Source organism: Lonchura striata, chromosome 1 (assembly GCF_046129695.1).
Source record: "Lonchura striata isolate bLonStr1 chromosome 1, bLonStr1.mat, whole genome shotgun sequence".
NCBI lineage: Eukaryota > Metazoa > Chordata > Aves > Passeriformes > Estrildidae > Lonchura > Lonchura striata.
This window is the reverse complement of record NC_134603.1, coordinates 11,847,802-11,868,610: the sequence shown is the minus strand read 5'-3', so window position 1 is coordinate 11,868,610 and position 20,809 is coordinate 11,847,802. Positions and strand designations below refer to the sequence as shown.

At 37.7% G+C, this 20,809-nt stretch overlaps 1 protein-coding gene across 1 annotated transcript in view; it reads left to right on the top strand.

Moving 5' to 3' along the window:
* The window catches only part of NSMCE2 (NSE2 SUMO ligase component of SMC5/6 complex), a 132,342-nt gene that overhangs the window by 1,178 nt on the left and 110,355 nt on the right, over positions 1 to 20,809 (top strand). The window contains exon 2 of the mRNA XM_021542346.3: positions 2,478 to 2,625. Coding sequence (XP_021398021.2) covers positions 2,478 to 2,625 — 148 coding nt within the window. The remainder of the gene's footprint in view (positions 1 to 2,477; positions 2,626 to 20,809) is intronic.

Sequence of the window (20,809 nt, the reverse complement as noted above, 5' to 3'; positions counted from 1 at the left end):
TTCCAGTTTCTTCTTGTGTCTGGAGAAGTTAAAAGTTCGCTGAGCTAAAGTTTGGGAAGTACTTGATTTTTGTCTGGATGTTTTAAAATTTGCCAAGTACCCTATTCTACTTGAACGTTCCAAAGTTTGGAAATAAAAGTTGTTATTGAGTCTCCTGGTAATTTGGTTGTTTTTCCCATGCACTGCCCAGGGTATATCCCAATGCCTTCCTCTGAACCCATCAAGTAGGCTGGGGCATTATAGGATTGTAACAAGTTTCTAAGAAAAATAGCCTTTTATTAAAAAAAAAAAAAAAAAAAAAAAAAAAAAAAAAGGAAAATTAATCTAAAAGAAGTTACTTTCCAAAAGACAGATTGAGATTAACCTACCATGCAATGATATGATTTAATGTCATAACCATAACTTCTGCTCCTGTGTAATTTGCTCATGAGAACAAAGAGCCTTTTTAACTTTTCACTGTTGTTTGTATCTTTTTTTCAGATTCCTGCTTTCACAGTGCATATCTGTGAAATTTCCAAAAGAACAGCAGGTTTTCTCAGTGAGATTTGCCAAGTTCAAGAAGGGAATTAGGCTCTCTTTGTTAACTTTGATACACAAAATGGGCTCAGAAAGATAAAGCTGCTAACATGATTTTATGTGACTATTCCATAGTGTACGTTTGGATCACAGAGGTTCTATACAAACAGTCTTGCTAAGATGGCAAACAAGTACCTTAAAAAAAAGTTAAATAATATACTAGCTGAAGGAATTTGTTATTAAATCTTCAAGAGCATCCTTTTTCTTTACTTTCAGGGAGTTCTATAAGGAACCTTTTCCTTGTCTTCTGTTGTCAGTTTGACAGCCTCTAAAGACCTCTAATGATATCAGTCACAGTCTTCTGTCAGGAAGAGCATGAGCTGACATAACAAGAGCTGTTGAAGCCTGCTGCATCGGTGGAAAGATGCACCTTTAGAAGGGGATAGAGAGGAATAAAAATTTCCATGTAATTAAGAAGTTAAATTTGTTGTGAGGTTGAACTGTTGTTAAAATGTTGCTGGAAGCACATGACCTAAAGATGGTGTACTAAAAGATAGTATTGACTGGCCAAGCACATTTTATAAATGTAAAAAAGGAAAATGATTGGAAATAAACATTAAGAGACAGCAGGTCTCAGTCTGTATTGTGAGGAATATGGCAATGTTCAGGTTAGGGTGAGCACAAGGTGTAGTTCTGGAGTCTCAGGGAAAGCAGTGGAGAGAGATACAGCTTAGGTATACAAAGCTTGGGAAAAGCACTATACTTTCTGTTAACATGTTTTCCAGATTGCTGTTGGATTATAGCCTATTAAAGGCTGTTATTGATAGAACAACTCTTCCCCCTCTGGTATACCCCAAATTTGTTTGTGGATTCTACTCTCTATCTCCCCCAATGGCATCTCAATATAGTCCTTGAACATACTAGTTATTCTTTACATGGAAAAATGCAATACTTCTGTCTATCTAAGAGTTCTGCTTTGCTGTATCTATTTTTCTTTTTTTTATTTCTTTTTTTTTTTTTTTTGGTGTATCTAAAGCTGATGCAAAATTTTTCTAGTCTGCAACTTGAAGTATAAAATTCTGCATACCAGGTTCATGTTACTCATGGTAGCTACATGTCTGAGCGGGTTATGGCAAAGGATGAAGAAGGAAGAGAAGAAAATGAGGATTTTTGAGAAGAAACCAATGGATGTGAGCAGTGTGGATAGGCACAGCATAGGCAAAAAGACTTGAAGGTTCTAATAATGACAGAGCAGCTAATCCCCACAAGGGTGTAGGCTCTGGGTGTGTATTGCAGATCCAGAGGGTGGTAAAGAAGATAAACAATGGTACCTGTGTGGCTTTATTTTGTGGTAATGGAAGATGGGTACCAAAAGTTTGTAGCATCTTTGGCAGAAGTAGGCAGCATTTTTAAGGTGGGCTTTTATTTGAAAATTATGCTAGATGTTTTACTCTTAAGTACGTTCTTAGTAGAGTGACAATTTGTTAGATTATTTTTTCCAAAGGTCAACTGCTGATGAAACTAAATTGAATGTGAGAAATTGTATTTCTTCCTAGCCTAATTGATTATATGGCTAGATAACCCAGACAAGTTTTTGGGCATATGGGCTTTTTTGGATCTTCTTTTGGATCTGAAATAGAGCAGTAGTTTTCAAGCAGACATAATTGTGGACTTTGAACTTCACTGTGGTTTAGCAATAGAAATGAGCAGAGGAAAACTCTGAGTTGCTTGTAGTGGTGTAGTTTTGCTTAATACTGAATAGGAGGTGAATTGAAAACCTGCAATGAATTTCACTGAAATTATCAACATCTTGGGAGCTAAGTTTTCATCCCTGCTCCCTAATGCTTCAGTGATTCTGTCGACAGTGCTTTATGTTTTAGCTATCTATTAGAACTTACGTTTTCTCTCCCAAATTCTTTGTGTGCAGACTGCTTTTAATTTGTTCTTCCTGTTATTTATAGAGTAACAATTTCAAGATGTCAGATGGTCCAAGAGTCTCGTTCAATGCAATAGATTCTGCTCTTTCTTCTTTGAAAAACTGCCAGACCTTCATCAAGTCTGGAATGGATGTGACTACTCAGGTTGCCCTTGACCTTGTGGAAAGTTTCAGTAAGTATATTCTCTCTTGTATTGCATCCTGAATCTGACAGATTAGTCCCAGCCCTATGTATTTTGACTTAATTACTGTTAATATCAATCTTTATTATAGCTCTTCTGGCTTGGGCAGGATGTTTTCATTACAATCATTTCACTTAAATGAAAGATTTCATTTAAAAGATAAATTCAGTGAAAATGTAAATACCCGGCAAATGTTGTCCTTGCTTTTGTGACAGCCAAGACTAATTGTGTTCCAGTGATTGTTACCTTACAGCTTTGTAGAAACTTTAAAATTACTGAATGAGATGGAGAACACCCCTCAAGTTGCTGAATAAAATGAGTTTTCAGTATCATACTACTTCTTTGTGTGTGTTTTATTTGACATTCAGGGCAAAATATATTAAAATAATGCTAAAGATGTTGAATACAAAGCTTGAGACACCTGTTAGGAGATGCAGTTTTTTAAAATGCTGTCTCTCCTGAAAATTAGGCCTTTTTTAGGTTGCTTCAATTTGGACATTTCCAAAGTGGGGTACTTTAAATCTCTGATTACTGTCAGCAGTCTTGTCATTACTATTTCACTTTCAATAAAAGGAGCACTGCAAAGCTACTTTTCAAAGAGAAACATTAGCTGACCCATTTCCTTATCTTAGATCTGTGTTAATGTTTTCACTAGGGAAAAATAAAAACTTTAAAGCTCCAAACCCCTGATAGTTTTAATAAAGAGTGGAGAGTGAAGAGCAAGAATCTTCTGAAAGAAAAGCTCTGCTTTTCATTAATAAATCTTGGACTCAACTATGCCAAAGATTACATACAATCAAGATTAATGTTTTTCTCATTGTCTAGTGTGATAATTCTCTCATTGTCTAGTGTGATAATTCTCTCTTCTTTCACCTTTTTATCCATACTGCTGCCATTTCTAGCAGGAAGAGGAAATGGAAAGCTTGTCTGAACAGTCACCTGGGGATTCCCTTTGACATAAAACTCGTGTAACCCGTTCCATTTCCCCTCTGCTTTAGCAGTCACCATCTCTCCTACTTTGTCATAAACAATGAATAGAAATACATTGAATGTATTGAATTCTTTCATCCCCAAGACTGCAGAAGTTAATTATTTATACAAAAATTAAAAGTTTTTTACTGATTTCACTTTTCGGTAGATGCCCCTGTTGCATTCCTACTGGGAAGGGTGTAAGGCAACAATAAGTTCAACTGTGCAGGTCTGCAGCTGCAAGTCTGAGCCTTGTACTCCTCAGAAATGTCTCTTCCTCATTTACCTGCTTCTGACACATTAATCTTTAATTAAAATCTTGAAATTATTTTGTTCATTTAACTCAGTAACCAAAAGGACTGGTTTTTGCATTCTGTCTGGACAGGAGGAGATGAAATACTGGGTTACAGTTATATTATATCATGTGATTGGAAAACAGCTCCTTCCTAGACCATAACACATTATATTCTAGTAGAGGCAACTTTCCTGTTGAATCATGGTTAGAGAATTATCAAGCATGATCTATTATCATAGTACATCCCATTGCACTACAGAGAAGGTATTCCAGATTTGTAGGATTTGTAGGTATTCCAGATTTTGTAGGATTTTGGTCTGGTGTTCCCAAATTACATTTTTACCTACAACAGTTGTCTTCACTCCTACACCTTTCCTTGCAGATGTATTTATGTGGAATGAACAAATAGTGAAAGTCATCACTTCTGTAAGGTTTGGTTTTCATTCTGCTGACTACTCTGCTTTGACTTCAAGTTCTTGTTCCCCTTAAAGAATGTGACCAGGAAAGATACTGGGTTTCTGTGGCATGACATGCTTTGGTAAACCCTTGGTGTTTTAGAGTTAGCATCATCTGATCTTTTGGACTTGACTGTTCAGCTCTTACCTCCAGCTCGTATGTGGCAATTTCTATTTCTAAAGCTGTTGCTCATCTATCCTACTTTGCCTTCATGTTCTGAGGCAAAATACTAATTTAATTTTGAGACATAGAGTTAGATAATATATTTATGTGTTCTTCCTGTCTCATTTGTAATTTGCTTTGCAAAATTTGACTGTCCTGCTTCTGACATGTTTCATTGCTAGGCTTTGTAGAAGTAAGGAATTCTGTTGCAACTGTTTGTTTTAGTTTACAAGTACTTTTTCTGTGTATGTATTTTGTTTCTTTAGTCTTTTGTAATGGACAGTGCTGTTTTTTGTGAACAGTAGTGAAGTACACAACATAGTACATGAGAAAAAATTACATTTGCTTTTTAAGGTAACTGAAAAGACAGAAAAGTTAGTTCAATGAGTGGTTGTTCCTCTCTTAATTCCTAGTCTCCATATACAAAATCCTGAAAACATTTACTGTAAAATGTATTTATTAAATGCTTATTTTGTTCTATTCCTGCATAGATTTATGAAAATAAATTACTTGTGTTCAATATTTGGGTCAGGCATTGCTCATTTATGAACTTGTACAATCTCTAGAAAAATAAGACTATTATTGATAAGGCTATTATTAATAATAGCTAAATGAGTGCAGAATCATTTTAATGTATCTGATAATGGAAACCTTTTATCTTTTAAGGGGTTTTGTTGATGTCCATGAAGTTGAATTCTTGATTAAGATCTCCCTGTCAATTGAGACCCTGATGACTTCTAGCATTTAACATTGGTGTTATGAACATGTGCTGGCAAAGAGACAGAATTTTAAAAGTTCCTGGAAGGATTTAAGGATCTAAAGGTGAAAATTCATTTCAGCAAACTGAATGTGAAACAGCCAATTTGAAGGCTCATTTTATTTAATGAGTGAAATAGAAAGATAAACTTTTGTCCTTCTTAGTCTTTCTGCTGATTATCTTTTAGATACTGACATTGTCTAATGGTTGCATTTTTCTTTTCTTTAAAGAACACTGTTTTTGTATAGAAGCATTTTGACAAGTTACTGTATAAATAAATGATGTAAGCAAAAAAACAGACTGTGCACGCTCAATTTCAGTATGTCCTGCCTGTGCTCAAAATATTCTTGGACATTGTGTGGCCCAGGCTAGTAAAATACTGAAGGAGAGGACACACTGATATTTGTGAGTGGTCCACCAGCCTTAGGGTCTGAATATTTTAATGCTAAAGCACTTATATCCTAAAGCATATATCCTTTGCTGGATTGGAGACCTAATGAATTTGAGATTTTGAAGATGACACTGTTCAAAATCACTTATAATGCAAGTAAAATCCTCTCAGTTCTACTATAATTTGCATCTTCCTAAATCTTATCTCATTCTGGTTTTGAGCTTTGGTAGTGTGATTGCAGAAAGAGAATTCATTAAGTCATTTGTCACTTGTTTGGCAACATCTCTGAATAGTAATGCTCTGAGTATTGAACTTTGAACCATGTGTTGACACCTATGCACACAGGGGAACACCTGTTTGCACTGCTAATTTACTTCTTTTGGTTGCTGAACTGTTTTTACTTAGCTACTTGGAGTAGTTCTGTAGCCTTAGAAAGCACTGATGGACATCCATGTCAAATACTTGAACAATAAGTTTTATTCTCTGTTTTTGGAATTAGTGAAACCTACAATTCCATGTTGACTGAGGTGCTGATTATGGTAAGAATATGCTGGCCCAGTACAAACCTGTCATATCCATGACAGACATCCATTCCCAGCTTTACTCAAAATTTTTGGATGTAAATTTGGTCAGCTTGCTGAGGATGGGAATTTCAGGTGATTCTTCAGCAGAACTTTTTCAAGAATATGGGATTGTAAAGTGTGGAGAGCTGTGGATATTTGAAGAAATCTAACTCCTGGTCATCGCCAAGCTTCCAGTCCAACAGCTGCTTTTTAGATGGGGTGTTACTTTGGGCTGGAGTCTAAGCTGGGAGGATTGTCCAGTACAAGTGGGAAATAATTGGGAGGTCTGGAGAGTATACTAACTACAGACAAGATAAACATTTCTTAGCTTTAAACTTTTGAAAAGCATTTTAAAGAATGAACACTTAGGATTTTGTCTAATTAGCTGAATGTGTTTTCTGTAGAAAGCAAGACCTTTCCTTGATGTCTGGGACATTCTTTCAACCACACATCATTTTCCCAGTGTGCAGCGTAGAGGCCATGAAATATGGAATAGCTGTTTTTGGGAAGCAGTTACTGAAGGTGAATTCTAATCTTACTTGAGGAAAGAAAAAGAGCTACCATTTCTTCAAAACTTGCTGAATGTTATGGTCAGCTGCTGCCCATGGCTGTTTGCCATCTGTATTACATAGCAGGGATCTTCCTGTAGCAGTATCAGGATCTGCTTGAGAATTCCTCCTGTTTTCTTACCATTCTTTGAAGGGTTTTTCTGCTCACCACTGTGTACAGAACAGGCCCAGGAGTCTTTAAAATGTTGGTGATACAATTCTTTGGCATGTTCCCCAGATTAAGTTAGACTTGAAGCTCTGGGTTTCTTTCTTGTCTGGTTACATTACATAACCTGCTTCTTCTGCCAGCAGAGTTTACCTCAATTCTGTCTGCTTACTCCATCTGTCTTTCCCTGTCCCAGGGCTGCCTCTGCACTTTTCTTCATGTGTGCAGCACTGCATCTCATATGTGCCATGTCCTCCTTTTCCAAATGCTTTCTAATCTCCAGTTGATTGAGATCCAGTGTCATCATGTGTGTTCAGTACTAATTAAACAGTAGTTGATAATGCAGGATGTTCTAACCCTGTGACATTACCCACATTACTTTGACTTATATCACTGCTCACTTAAAATGGTTTTAAGAAGAATAGCTTTAAACGTTGCTGAGGGTTGTTGACATAGAAGTGTGGAGCATACGGACGTGGCAGTTAGCCTTGTTTTATGAAATTATTGCCAGCCTTTTGATAGACAGTTGGATGAGTTTATATGGAATAGCCACTATTTTTTGGAGTAACTTTCTAAACACGTTGCAGCAGCCTAAAACAGTCAGACTTGAACATTCTAAGTTTGTTCATCCCTGAGAGAGGGGCCCTTTCCATGTAAGTTTCTCTGTCATTGACCTATAACTTCTACTTGGAATGGTATAAACTCCAGTATGAAAATGGACTCTGCAGCTGTGCTTGAATATCAAATAATTTGGTTAATTTGTTTTCTTGTTCCTTTTTTTTCCTAGCTTATTTTTCCTTGGAAACTCAAATCCAGGATTCCTGCAATATCGTACCATAACACGAATCTTGACATTGATCAAGTTCTTGTGCATGAAATGACTACAATATAATTGTTTTGAGATCCAGAAATCAACCTGCTGACACCTGTGCTTCTAAAATAGTTTCCATGGTGTTAGAAATCATTGTGCTTCATAAAATAATCCAAATATAAGGTACTTGTCCTGAGAACAGGCTGTAGCAAATAGGCTGGAATAACAGCTTGTGTAAGATATGTGAGCTTGAAGGTCCTCTGACAGAGGAAGTAAGCGGGATAAACTTTGCCGTGCTGCCCTCTTCTTGTCCAGGCAAGATAAGCCATGCCAAGATCTTTTCTTGCACATCCTGCCTTCTGTCACATACAAGTGGTGGTTTGGTCAAGCATCCACCTCACAGCGGCCTCGTAATGGGTTAAAGCTATACTCTGTGTTGCAGGGGCTGTTCATGAGAAATCAAACCTTGGTTTTCACTCTTAGGTCCATATATCTGTGAAGGTGCTCGTGAGAAGAAAGTAGCAAACAGTTTTATATGCACTGTTGGAATACAGGTTCTTTCTTATTGGAGAACCTAAATGTAGATTTTCCGTTTTCTTGTTGGAGAATATAGGTGTAGAATGTCAAAGCTGATTCTGGAGATAAATGGCTTTTCACTGACACTTGCTATACAGAAATGTTTTCTAGTAGAGGAGGTAGAAAATGAAGAGAGGCCAATGATGCATGAAGTTCATCCTTCTGTGTTAGACTCTACTACATGCTTCCTGTGAAGCTGCAAGAATTCCCTCATGATTCCATGCTGTTCACAGAGGAAGTTTTATTTTAACCCCAGTTTTCTCCCTGCCAGAAGCTGTTTTTCATTGATCTGCTTTGTTGCTACACCAGTGTCTGTGATGTTGATTGGCGACGTGCACAAACTCAGTGTAGACACCAAAATTACATCTTTCTTGGGGAAGTTCTTTTCCTGTTGTCCAAAGTAAGCTTATATTTTGTGGTATGGGAAATAAAATGTTCCATATTCCTTTCCCAAAAATACTAATTTTGCTTTCCTTCAAATCCCTTGCTTAAGATTAATCATTTTAGGGAAGATGTGCTTTTAATCTTAACTTATGCTTTTATTGTGCTATGCTCCTTGTATTGTTGTACAGATATTTAACCTTTCAACTAACAGTGAGAAAGATATGTTTTTTTGAAGTACATGGTGTTACACTTGGAGTATTTCTTCTTCAAGTAATGTTATTCTTTGAAACAAGAAAGACTTGTTGAGTTCCTGTGAAATGCTTTTCTGGAAACAAAAAAGTTACATTTTTTGCATTATGCTCTGCAATCAATATAAAAATTTTGAGAAGAGAGAGTTGGATTAATTTTTTTTCCTACCTCTCTTTACTTGCAATGCTTACATCCATCACTGATAAGCCCATTGCTGGAACATACTGGTTGGTTCTGGAAGGTATTCTTCAAAGCAGCAGTCCAAAAAAGGAGAATTTGGAAATGTGCCTTGTTTCAAAATCTGGAAAAATATGACTTGTAATGAACATTTTTTGTTCTTTTATATTTATCCAAACTCACTCTGACTGTAGTCTGTAATCTTACAAAGTGGGAAGAAGCAAATATGTAGTGTTGTTACTATTTCCTACTGTAATTTTGACTGCAAGAAGAGCAGTGCAGTGAGGGGAAAGCAGCTATATTAAGCTGTAATAAGATATATTAAGCAGCTGTATTATTGTCTTAAGCAGCATGCTTTTGTTCTGATAGCTCTTTTTCAGTTTGGGTGCTCATTAAGCTGGGTGCATCCAAGTATTTTTGTTCCTCAACTTCAGCAGTTCGAAGGACAGAGAAATCCTTTAGGTGGCAGCAGAGGCTTTGTTTTTTGCTTAACCTGCTGTGGCACTCTGGAATTCTCTCCTAGAATGGATTTAGAAGTGTTGGTGCATACTTTTGCATTTTGTGACAATAAAATATAAATGGAGGATTCAGATGAATAAAAAGAGAGTTTGTATTATCAGATCAATACAGATCATTGCATTTTATACATTTATTCTTGCATGAAGCAGCTATGTTGTGGTTGATCTAGAGAGTATCATTCAGAGTGAAATCCAGGCTTGCTTTAAAGCTTAGCTGAATATCTGGACAGAATAATTTTCCTTAGTGTGTTCTCATGGAAATGTACTGACAGTGTGCACCTGAGCAGAAGGTCAGAGCTGGACAGTCCTGGGTTTTATCAGAACTCTTACAAGTGCTTAGATGAAAACTGCACAGTTTTATTTCACAGATTTTGGTAGGTGGTATTTACATAGTGCCTGGTGTCAAATACATGCATATGTATGTGTGAATATTGATTCTATTTTCCTATGTATTTTTCTAAGGCAGTGGGTAGTTTTCTCCCCCAGAGGTCATTGTGAGTCAGAAAGATTTGCAGTCACCTGGTGGGTTACCTCATGTACCCGTAGTTACTATAAATTTCTCTGTCCTAGACCTCATAAAATCTCAGTAGTCTTCAAAATAGATCGTAAGTGGGATTTAAATGCTGTACAGACCTTTTTGGAGACCCTCTGTGCACTAGTGATGTTAACCTTGAGAGAATGAGTGAGCTTACAGCTGTGAGTTATATGCTTGAAATTGCTGGGTGAGGTTCATTGGCCTCTGCTATGCATGAGATCAGAGCAGAATGATGCTGATGGTCTGTTGCAGCTTAGAAATACTATGAAGTACTGCAGAGGTCCTGTGTGGGCTCTTTAGCACAAAGATAAATCAGCCTTTTTGAACAAAAGCCAAAGAGGAATATTTTATCTGTGTAATTTACTGTATGAAAATACTCTCTGTAGTATATAAATCAGTCATTTTCTTATCATCATATTTCTGCTACAGAAATGTGGCAGAAATATGATGATAAGAAAATAATACTACTAACTCATGCTTAAATGTAGAGACATACAGTATATATAGAAAGTAGTGTGGGCTTTGAAGAACCCACTCTGAAGACTTTAATTTTTATCAATTTAAGTAGATTGGAATTTAGCTTTCAGTGGTCTAATTATGTGCATAAAAATAGGGAAGGAGGAGGAACCCACGGAAGTAGAAAAAAACTTGGGGTTGGCAGTATTCAGAAAGATTAGGAATATAAAGCAATTGTATTCTTTGCTTGATTCTTTCCACTGGGAAAAAAATTTTTCTGGGTAAAAAGTGAGCATTGTGCTGACATGTTCTTAGTGTTGGGTCAAAACATGAAAGAAGCCCTTACTTATGTAGATGAGATCATTCTGAAACTTCATCCAGATCCCTACAAACAGACACAGGACACTTTTCAAAATTCTTTCTTTTCCTGTCTCTTTGTTCGTCTCTTCAAAAATTCAAGACCTTGTTACTAGTTTTTACCTTGGTTTTTTTTGATACTCATATAACTTTTTGGTGTAAGTTAGCACAGAATTAATAACTAGAGGTTTTTAATACTTTCAGTTGAAAAAAAAACAACCTCTCACTCAAATCCAGGTTTTATGACATGAAATTATTTTTATGAAATTTATACCAATGTTATATAGCACACTGATGCTCCAGTGAAGAATGAATATGTACGGATTAAATTCCAGGAATTTAAAGGGGGGTGTTTGCTTTTTCAGTTAGAATTGCATGTAAGACTTTTGTTTTCTTTACTGACACTATGAAAAATGTTGTCCTTTAAAGGATAGGCAGGGGTTGGTGGTCTGAATAGGAACTTTAAAATATTTTAATTATAATTTTCATAGATAATTTTGTTTTCCTTCTCATTTTGTTTACCATTTTCTTTGAAGAAGAACAAGGAACACACAATAGCATAACATGAATGAGATAAAATAACTGAGGTACTCTTAGAGTCTAAATTTTCTGAGTCCTCAAGGCTGGGACTAACTGAGCTTTCAAACTGGCATCACACTCTGGCCTTGAGGAAGTCACTGGAGTTCACAAAACGTGAGTTTGCCTTCTACCGAAAAAAGGTGTCAGGAATGTTTTGCGAGGATGTATGAATATCTCAAGCTCCTGTGTAGATATTCACTTCTGGTTTTGCTTATGTCATCTGTGCCTGGGGAAATTATATTACAAGAGACTAAAAATCTGAATGGTCTGTAATGGTAGTAGGTGATTGGAAAAAGTAGGAGATAGGTAGATAGCCAAGAAAAATATGTGTACAGGGGAAATAAAAGGTAGCAGAAGACAACAGATCAGCAAAGATACCATCCTTGCCTTTTGGTGAATTGACAAATAGGAAGTGTCACAACTGTAGGTGTGATCCCACAATTACAGGTGATATGAAATGGTCTGAGCCACTAAAATACACACAGGGCACTAAGTGAAGATTTGTACTTAGATGAAGTTTTTGAGTGAGACACAACTGTGTCTACAGGAGAGTAGTCTGGTGTTCATTAGTGGAATAATACTATGTGAAGATAGAAAATTTTACACTGATTCAAAAAAATGTGCTACTAGAACTGCTTACAGAAAGAAAATTTACAGTGAAATGCACAGTTCAGCATTTCAACTGAAGAATCCATCCTATCTCTGAATAAAGAGTTCAACCTTGTATTTTCTTTTTTGTTGCAGTTTTCAGGGACTGGATCTTACATTTCTATCCGATAATCAAAGAGCCCAATATGTTCAGAAATCTTCAAGATGTTAGTGGTAGATCATGAACAAGTCACCTTAAGCATCTTCAACTTCACAAGCTGACCTGCTTTAGTCAGTCCTGGTGTAAGACCCACTTTCCAGGCATGAGTAATTTGTGTTGTTCTTTCTTTGAAATACTGAAAGAGCTTAATGAAGGACAATGTAGTTAGCAGGATTTAGTCTTATTCTTGTTTGCTTAGAGTCTTTGCCTGAATTATACATTATATGCCATTAAAGATAGGGATGCATCTGCCAAATTGTCAGCATACAGTCAGCCCCTTCTTAAAAAAAATCTAAAAACCAGAACAGTTTCTGTACTTCTCCTAGGCATTGAAGAGGGTCTGATATTACTGATGAGCATCATACAGCGCAACCTCGTGTGTGGGGCATGTAGTAACCAAGTAACTGCTGGCACTCACACTGCCCAGGCACCCTCAGGCAGTGTTTATGTTAGGTGAGTTCCCAAACAGTGTAGTCAACTCTAATGACTGGGCAACGTATGCCCTTTTTCTTATTGTTTCAGTTTTTTTTTTTTTTTTTTTTCTTGCTAATGGACCTTTATGCCAATAAAAGAAAACCAACAGCTATGAGTGTTGGAGCTGCTGTTACATAAAAGGATGGGAGAGAGTGAGAGGTGTCCTCCAAATATTGTGATCACTGGGGAGAGAGCACTTGGACATAGAGAAAAAAATCAAAAAGCTAGCTAGCAAGTGCTCAGAAAAAAAAAGTGGGAATAGGGGAACTGGATAAGAAGGAATAGAAGGCAAGAGGATTAAGGGGCAAAGAAATGTGTAATGATGGACAAGGAAAAGTAAGAAATAAGAAAGCCACATCAACAGGTTTAAGCAGGACAGTATGCTGATCAGTCTCTAGATGACAAAAGTTATTTGAATGCCTTCCTCACAGTGTTTCCATGTAAGCAACTTCTGTAGTTGCCCCAAAGGTATTAGCTTTTACAAAGGCAAAGAGTAGTCTGGCATATAAATGGAAGGAGGACTGTTCCATGTGGGTGAAAATGAGAAGACAGATGTGGTAATTCCAATTAGTCCCATGCTAGAGCTGTTCAGCATATGTTTGTGTGACCCTTTTGCCTTTTTGACATTATCAACAGATACTATAGAGTGCTCTGAAATATGCATCTTCAGCACTCAATTGAAGGTGACAATCTCAAACTGCTCCTTAAATTACATGTAATGAACTTTCCTATTAAAAAAGACTTAACAAAAGGAGGCAGTTGGCTTAAGGAGAAGATGGCAGATGAAGAGAACACAATTCAAAGAAGTGTTCACACATTAAGGAAGTAATTTTAACAGGCTTTCCCCAGACTGTAAGTGGGAATGGAATTATACATTGCATGTAAATGTCAAGTGACAATAATATCTTCTGAGTTAAATCAACCTTGCAACCTCTTTCCTATTTTTCTTCAGATGAATAAAGCTTAACTTGTGATTTCCTTACTAATCATCTTAGTAAGTAGTGGGTGAGTAGACATTTACTGCATCGGTAGATTAATGTGACATTTTCACAAGACTTCATTTTTTGAAGTTTATTACTCGTGGGTGTGGATCTAATTCACAGCTGTTTTTGAGAGAATTAGGTATGCCATAACTCATTCAAATTCCATATTTTCTTGGTATTTTTAGATTTTATCCATGCTTTGTTAGAGGTGTGTAGTCTGGTCTGATATCTCAAGGTAATCAAGGCTTCACCACTGAATATAGTTTCATGTACAATCTTGTACACGATCACTTTTATACAAAAACAGATTTTAAATGGAACAAAATTCAAAAACATATCAGTATAAAAGAGATGAAATTCTCCCAAATAGTGCATATTAGCCACACAAATCTCAAGCATAGTCCTATAGTTCTGAATTTAATTTATCTTAATAACACAATGACTAATAGCTATGTCATAGTTTACCAGTTCTGTGTAAGTTAAAACAGAGGCAGCCTTCTACTTCTTAACTTACAGAATATTTCCACATTCAGTTTCAATTTATATTCCTGTTTTTTTTTAAAACTACTCTTTGAGAAGCCATGAGGCCCCTCAAAGCTCCTTCTTTCCTACTATGGACAAAGATAACAGCATTATATAAAAAACATGCTGATACGCCATCATCTGTGGTATACTGTAAGCCATCAAACAATTCCTGTTTCCTCTCAAAATCATAAATATTTGCGTGTGTATGAGAGATGTAGGCAATACAGACTTGCATTGCTTTTTTTTTTTTTTTTTTTTGCACAGAGATATGCATTTGCCACATGATAAGAAAGTAGCAGCTCCTTGTAATATGAGAATTTTTTTGTATGAATTTTGTGGGAAATGAAATTTCAGCAATGGAAAGATTTAGCTCTGTGACTTACCAGCATTCAAGCAGCAGAATGAATGCCACATACCAGCAATTCATGCCAAAAAGAGGAGATCTGCCAATTCACAGAAGAAGTTTTATGCAAAGGAAGCCTGCTAGAGGCAGAAAGAAATGCTGGTTTTCATTACACTTAAAGTTTGTGTGCAGTCTTTGCCTTTGCCTTGTCTGTGTAAGAGGGTTATGTGGGTTGGGGTTTTTTTGTGTTGGGGTTTTGGGTGTTTTTTTTGGTCCTTTTGAGGATTCAGGGCTCTGAAAGCACTAGCTTAAGTACTGTGGCACGGTTAGCACTTCAAGTGCCACATCAATATGTGATTCATGCTGAATTGGATGTTTGCTTGAGGAACATCACCTGACCTTTGCTTACATGAGACATTGGTTTTCTAGAGTCCTTTAGTTTAACCTTGATTGTTTCCTGTTTGTCAGTTCTCTTCAGCAGAAACTGGAAAATATCCAAAGCACATGGAAATATCTGCATTTGCAAAAATTAACTTTGGAGATGATACTTATATCAATTTCAACTAACCTTCACATTTCTGAGAATCTTACATATCAGTGTTTCTGATTTTAAAACATCAACCTTTCTATTGTCAGCTGTATATTATGAATGTGAATTGTCTTGTTTATTCATTTATGTGTATAAACCACTGTCAGCTCTGTTTTAAGAGTCTTCACTGCTTTGTTCACAGTGGTGCAAAATGTGGAGTTGCTGCCAGCCAGATTTGTTTCCAAAGCTGCCTGTAAAACTGGATTGTTTTCCCATCCTGAGCTTGCTGCTCAGCTGCAGCACAGCCAATGCCCCAGCTGGTTAGCAAAAGAGCAGCCATGCTCTGTCTGGGGCTACCCATAACCTCTAAATTCTGAAGTCAGGAATGCCAAGGGCTGTAGAAGCAGAAATATCAAAATTTAGACTGGGAGGCTGTGTGGGTTCAGAGAAAAAAAAAAAGTTTTTAAGCATCTAATCAAAATACTGGGCATTGAAAAAACAGACATATTTTGGCATTTTTCCTCCCCCATCTGTTTCATTTTGGGTTGGTAATGTTAACATTTAAGTGCTTGATGAGTGTTCGCTTGTGCCTGCATGAAGCTGTTGCAGTTGGTTGTGGAAGCTTAGCTTGGATTCTGTGGGTTTTTTGTGCGTGTGAATGTAGCTGTGACCACTGAACCACGCTGAAACAAGACAGTGATGGATTGTCTTGGAGTGAGGGGATTATCTTGGTTTTGGCTTCCTGTTTGATACGAGTTCTGGTGCTTTCCCTTGGACTAGGGCTCGTGCACACTGCAGCCTGCTTGTGGGGCTTTGCGTGCGTTGTAGCAGCCAGAGCCCTGCGAGGCCTCCCTGGCGGTCACTTGCCCAGGGTAAGAAATGCCAAGTCACGATGGCTGGGCCAAAGGAGCCCCTCTTGTGCCCTCGGACCCTCCTTATCTCTCTGTAAGACCATAGGTCATACTCGCCTCGACCCTTACTATTGGACCATTTCCAGCACCTCTGTACCCTATATAAACCCCATCTCTGCCCAGTTTGGCAGAAGAGCTGCCACTGAAACCCTTCGCAGGAGCTGCCAATAAAGACACGGCTGTGGAACCTCATACAGCCTTCTCCTCTCTCATCCCTGCGTCTGCCAAGGCACTGAGCAAGCAAAGAGCTGAAATCACTAAAGAGCTGAATTCACCAAAGAGCTGATCTCAAGAGCTGAGCTGCTTGCTAAGATTGCCCGTGGCTGGGAGCTTGCCTGAGGGACCTGGACAGGTTGTGCTTATCAGCCCAGCGCTATCGGGACACCCACGGCAGCCGGGGTTGGATGGAGCCGGGAACCCCAGGCTGTAAGAGTGCTCTGCAGAGAGCAGGTCCCTGAGCTCTGCTGGGCACTTGGGTGGTCACTGGGATTTGCTGAGCGCTTTGTGCACAGCAGCAGGACTGACCCGTGGGCAGTGAGGTCTGAGGGCGAGACCTGTGCACGATACAGCCCTTGGCCGCTTCGGGAGGTGACTGTGCCGTGCTCTGTCGCCGGTCACGGCGCCGTGTCCGGCCAGCACGCTGCTGATGCACCATGTCACCGTGTGCCTCCTGTTTCCTGTAGTGCCACAAGTCTGGTCCCTGCAATTGGACTTCAGCTCACATGTAGCTGCACCAGACTCAGAAACTATGGCAGCTTAAGCCCAGTGCCAAGACAGCTACATTTACTGAAACATTACAGTGATTAAATAAGCTCTGATGAGGGCTTATTAGCCCTGAGCTACGCTGCCTCCACTTTGGGACAGAGAGGTAATGTTTCTGAGAATTTGAAGGCCTTGTGTGAAAAGGGCTTGTTTTCCTATCTTACTGATTTTTTTTCTCTGAAAAGTCTTTCCAACACATTTCCTGTTTCCCCTAAATGGAGGAAACTCTAAGTAATTACCGCATTTACTTTAATGACGGTGTTCTTTGAATGAGCTTCTCTAAGATGAGAAATATAATTGGTTCATTTACAGAAGCAAGAAAAACCTAGTGGTATTATTTACTGCTGGCTCATAACAATCATACCTTTTATTAGAGACAGACTTGCACTTCACACTAAAATATTTGTTTTTCACCTGTCAGTGCAATTTAAAATATGAGAAGAATTGGGTTTTGGCAAGAGAAAGCATTAATACAGTTGACTTGTAAATAAAAACTGCATGTATTATCTCTGTAGAATTCATAATATGCCAGTAGAGATCTTGAGTAATACAGAAGAAATTGTGCTTAAAAAAGATCTAACAAGTTGGAAATTAGGACTTGAACTTTTTGGAATAATAAAAAAAAATATTTTGCTGATATTCCTTTCCATGGGAAATCATACATAAAGCAGCCTATGAGTATTTTATGGAACAGTAAAGACCCATTAAAAGTCTTGAAATTAAATTCTTCATTTTAAATACTGGTTTTACAAAGTATTCTGAGACATAATAGCAATTACAAGGCCTTAACAAATATTTTGCTGTTCCTTTTAAGGGAAAATATTTCAAGAAAATTTTTCCCAAATTCCAATGTTACTGTAACAAGTTCTGAGAGGACAAATTGGGTAGAAGAAGGATAGCACTAAACCTCTTATTTTAAAATATTCCCAGCCCTCACATCTCTTGTTCTGAAGAAGGCAAGCTCAGAAGCAGCTTGGGGCACTGAACCAGGCTCTGTTGTGTGGTGCAGACATGTCCGTGCTTCCAGAGGCAAGAAACATTTTATTAGTCTAGGACAATTCTTTCCCATTAAAGTTAGTTGTAAATGTTGTTTTCAGCCTTAATTTCATCACCTGTAAAAATCCACTGGGATGAGACTGATAGGCGAGTGTCTGTGTATTTGTAAGTATGTATTTTCTATATATTGTAAGTATATATATTTAGAAAAACACAGGGAAGGTGTGTTTTTATTTATTTTTATGTACACAGGTGTGGTTCCTTTACCTTCTTCTTGGCAAACAAGTTGATTTAGGTTGGAGGACAAATTGCTATTTTTAGCTTGAATTGTTTAATTAATCCAATTCATAGTATGACCCTATGAAAGACTATATTATCCTGGCTGATGGGCAGCAGACAAGGAACAGAAGAGCAACATCAGGGATGAGTGCCTGGGGAAATGACCTGTGAAACTCACTTTATTGCCAAGGAAAATGTATGTGAACCTCAGCCTTGGAGTTTTCTTGCTGCTTGTCTGTCAACATTACTTGTGTTTCTGTTCTTCTTGGGCTTGTATTGTGCTAGTGTTGAGGAATGCTGATTTAGTCATTTGCTGAAGAGAGAACTGTAATTCTGGGTGCATGTCACAGTAACGCCAGGAGACTGGTAGAATTATGATAGTGCAGAGCTTGAATTGCTTCTGAAAACTATTGCATCCTGTAAATGCTTTATACTCCTTTCAGTGCTTCTGCTTACTAGGTATATTGTCTTTGTTAACTTTAAATTGGTCTTTCTGCAAAATGAAGTAGGCATTTATTGGTAAAATAAAGATTAACCTTACCATGATCTTGGAATTTAGTAAGGAGAAAAGAGATGCTGGTCAAGTGCTGATGTCTTGTCAGAAGGGAGGGAAATAGTCTGGGTATTGTACAAGCCTTAGTGTTTAGTCAAGCAAAATGCCATTTTTGTTTGGGAAAATTGTGTGCATACTACCTGCCTTCCTGCATGTGGCATCAAGTATAGAGCTTACAATAGCAAAAAATATGTAGACATCTATAAAACTATATTTCTGTTTCATAGCAGATGTTTACTTCTCTGAGAGTTTAGTTTATGTCTTTGTATTACTTGTGTATCTCAGCCTAAATTAAACCATCTCTATTTGTGTTGAATTATATTTTACTTTGGATTTTATACAGAAAAGCATGTCAGCAAATATTGGAGTGTTTTGCTACATCAAAATCTGTGTAAGAACCCTGTTTATTTCATTAGCTCAGCATAGTGTCATTTGGTGTTCGGTGATAATTTCATTCTTTACATTGCAGTCTGTATGGGTACCATGGTTGATATACCTGATCAGATAGATCATTCCTACTGCTCTCATGTCTAAACTGGGATTTTTATAGCTTTTTTAACCTTCCCCTGGTAGTCTGGAGGAAAAAAATGTACTGTAAGGAAGTTGCTTTCAAAAGCACTATTGGCCTTGTTCTGCTGGTGATGGAGTTTAAGGGAGTTTCAGGTTGAGGAAAAGTGTTGTGATTATTATAGAATACAGTTAATTTCAAAAGTAGTTAGTAATGCCAAGTGCTGCAGTTTCCCTGTGCCCACTTTGAAATGGCTGCTTTCAGAATGTGTGCAACACCCACTCACTGGAAATACTGACCCCCTGAGATGTTTCAAACTGGGCATTCAGCAACTGAGATGTTTCAAGGTTGGTGTTCAGACCATGCATCATATGATTTTATTGAAATTCTGGTTCTCTACAATGTAATGTACTTGGGTTTCTTTTCCATGGGATTGGTAGGAGTCTCCTGGGCCACGGACTCTGTTCCTATTTCAAACAGTCATAGCCTACAGGGAAATGGTTTGTAATACGAGACAAGGACTTTTTTGTCATGAATAGTTTGTAATCTAACAGACAAACTCTTGGCTCAACTGACTTTTAAAAAACAAAAACAAAAAAAACCTAAGCAGAGAGAAATGCATAATTGAAGATATTTTTTCCCCATTACTTGGTGGATAAAGCAAATGTTTAAATCCAGACTGAAAAACACAGCCCTTTTGTTTCTAAAATACAACCTCAGAAGACTTTACTCAGGAATGGGAAAATGCTTGACCTAAATTCAAGTATTGCAGTTTAATTTGCAGTTTCTTAACAGAAGCCCAATAGAAAATAAGATGAAACTTTAAAAATCACAAGTGATAGTTCTAGTGCTACCTGTGTTCTTATTTTCTGTGCTGGCCTTTCCAAGTACTGCTATTCCTGCCTCACACTCTCCTCTCAATTTTGCTCCTCCTACTTAGATTTTTTCTTTGGTAGAATACTGGAAACTCACATTCCTCTCCCTTCTTTCCTTGAAAGGACTTGAACTCACTTAGACCATCTTCCAGAAAAATGGCTTAGAGACGATGTTGTCAAATACTGAAGAATGTAATAGAAACCCAGAATGGCTGGGGTTGGAAGGGACCTCTGGAGATCATCTTGCCCAATCCCCTGCTCAAGCCAGCCCACCCATCTGGCATAGGTTTCTCTTTCTGTCACTCATATAATTTAATTTTGTGAGTCTGGTATCTAGGTGGAAGTATTGGTCTCTAAAATCATGCATGCTCAGTCTCTAACTCTGTGTGTGTGAAAACTTTCTATGCAGAAAGAGTGGCTTTGTTAGGGGACAGTGAGGGAAATACAGCTTCAAATGTGCTAAAGCGTAGTTAAGGCATTTCCTGACAAGTTGGAGATTTCATTATGACTTGCTTTAGCAGTAAGTAGCTTCTGAATGTTACATGGAGGGAAATATTGCAATTACTACCCCACATTCCCCTTAATTCCACCAATTGCCATTCCCTGTATGGTTGTTGCTCCTCTTATCAACAGTAATTTTTCTTCTTTTATGAATTGCAGTGGTTAGTGCCCTGTCCAGA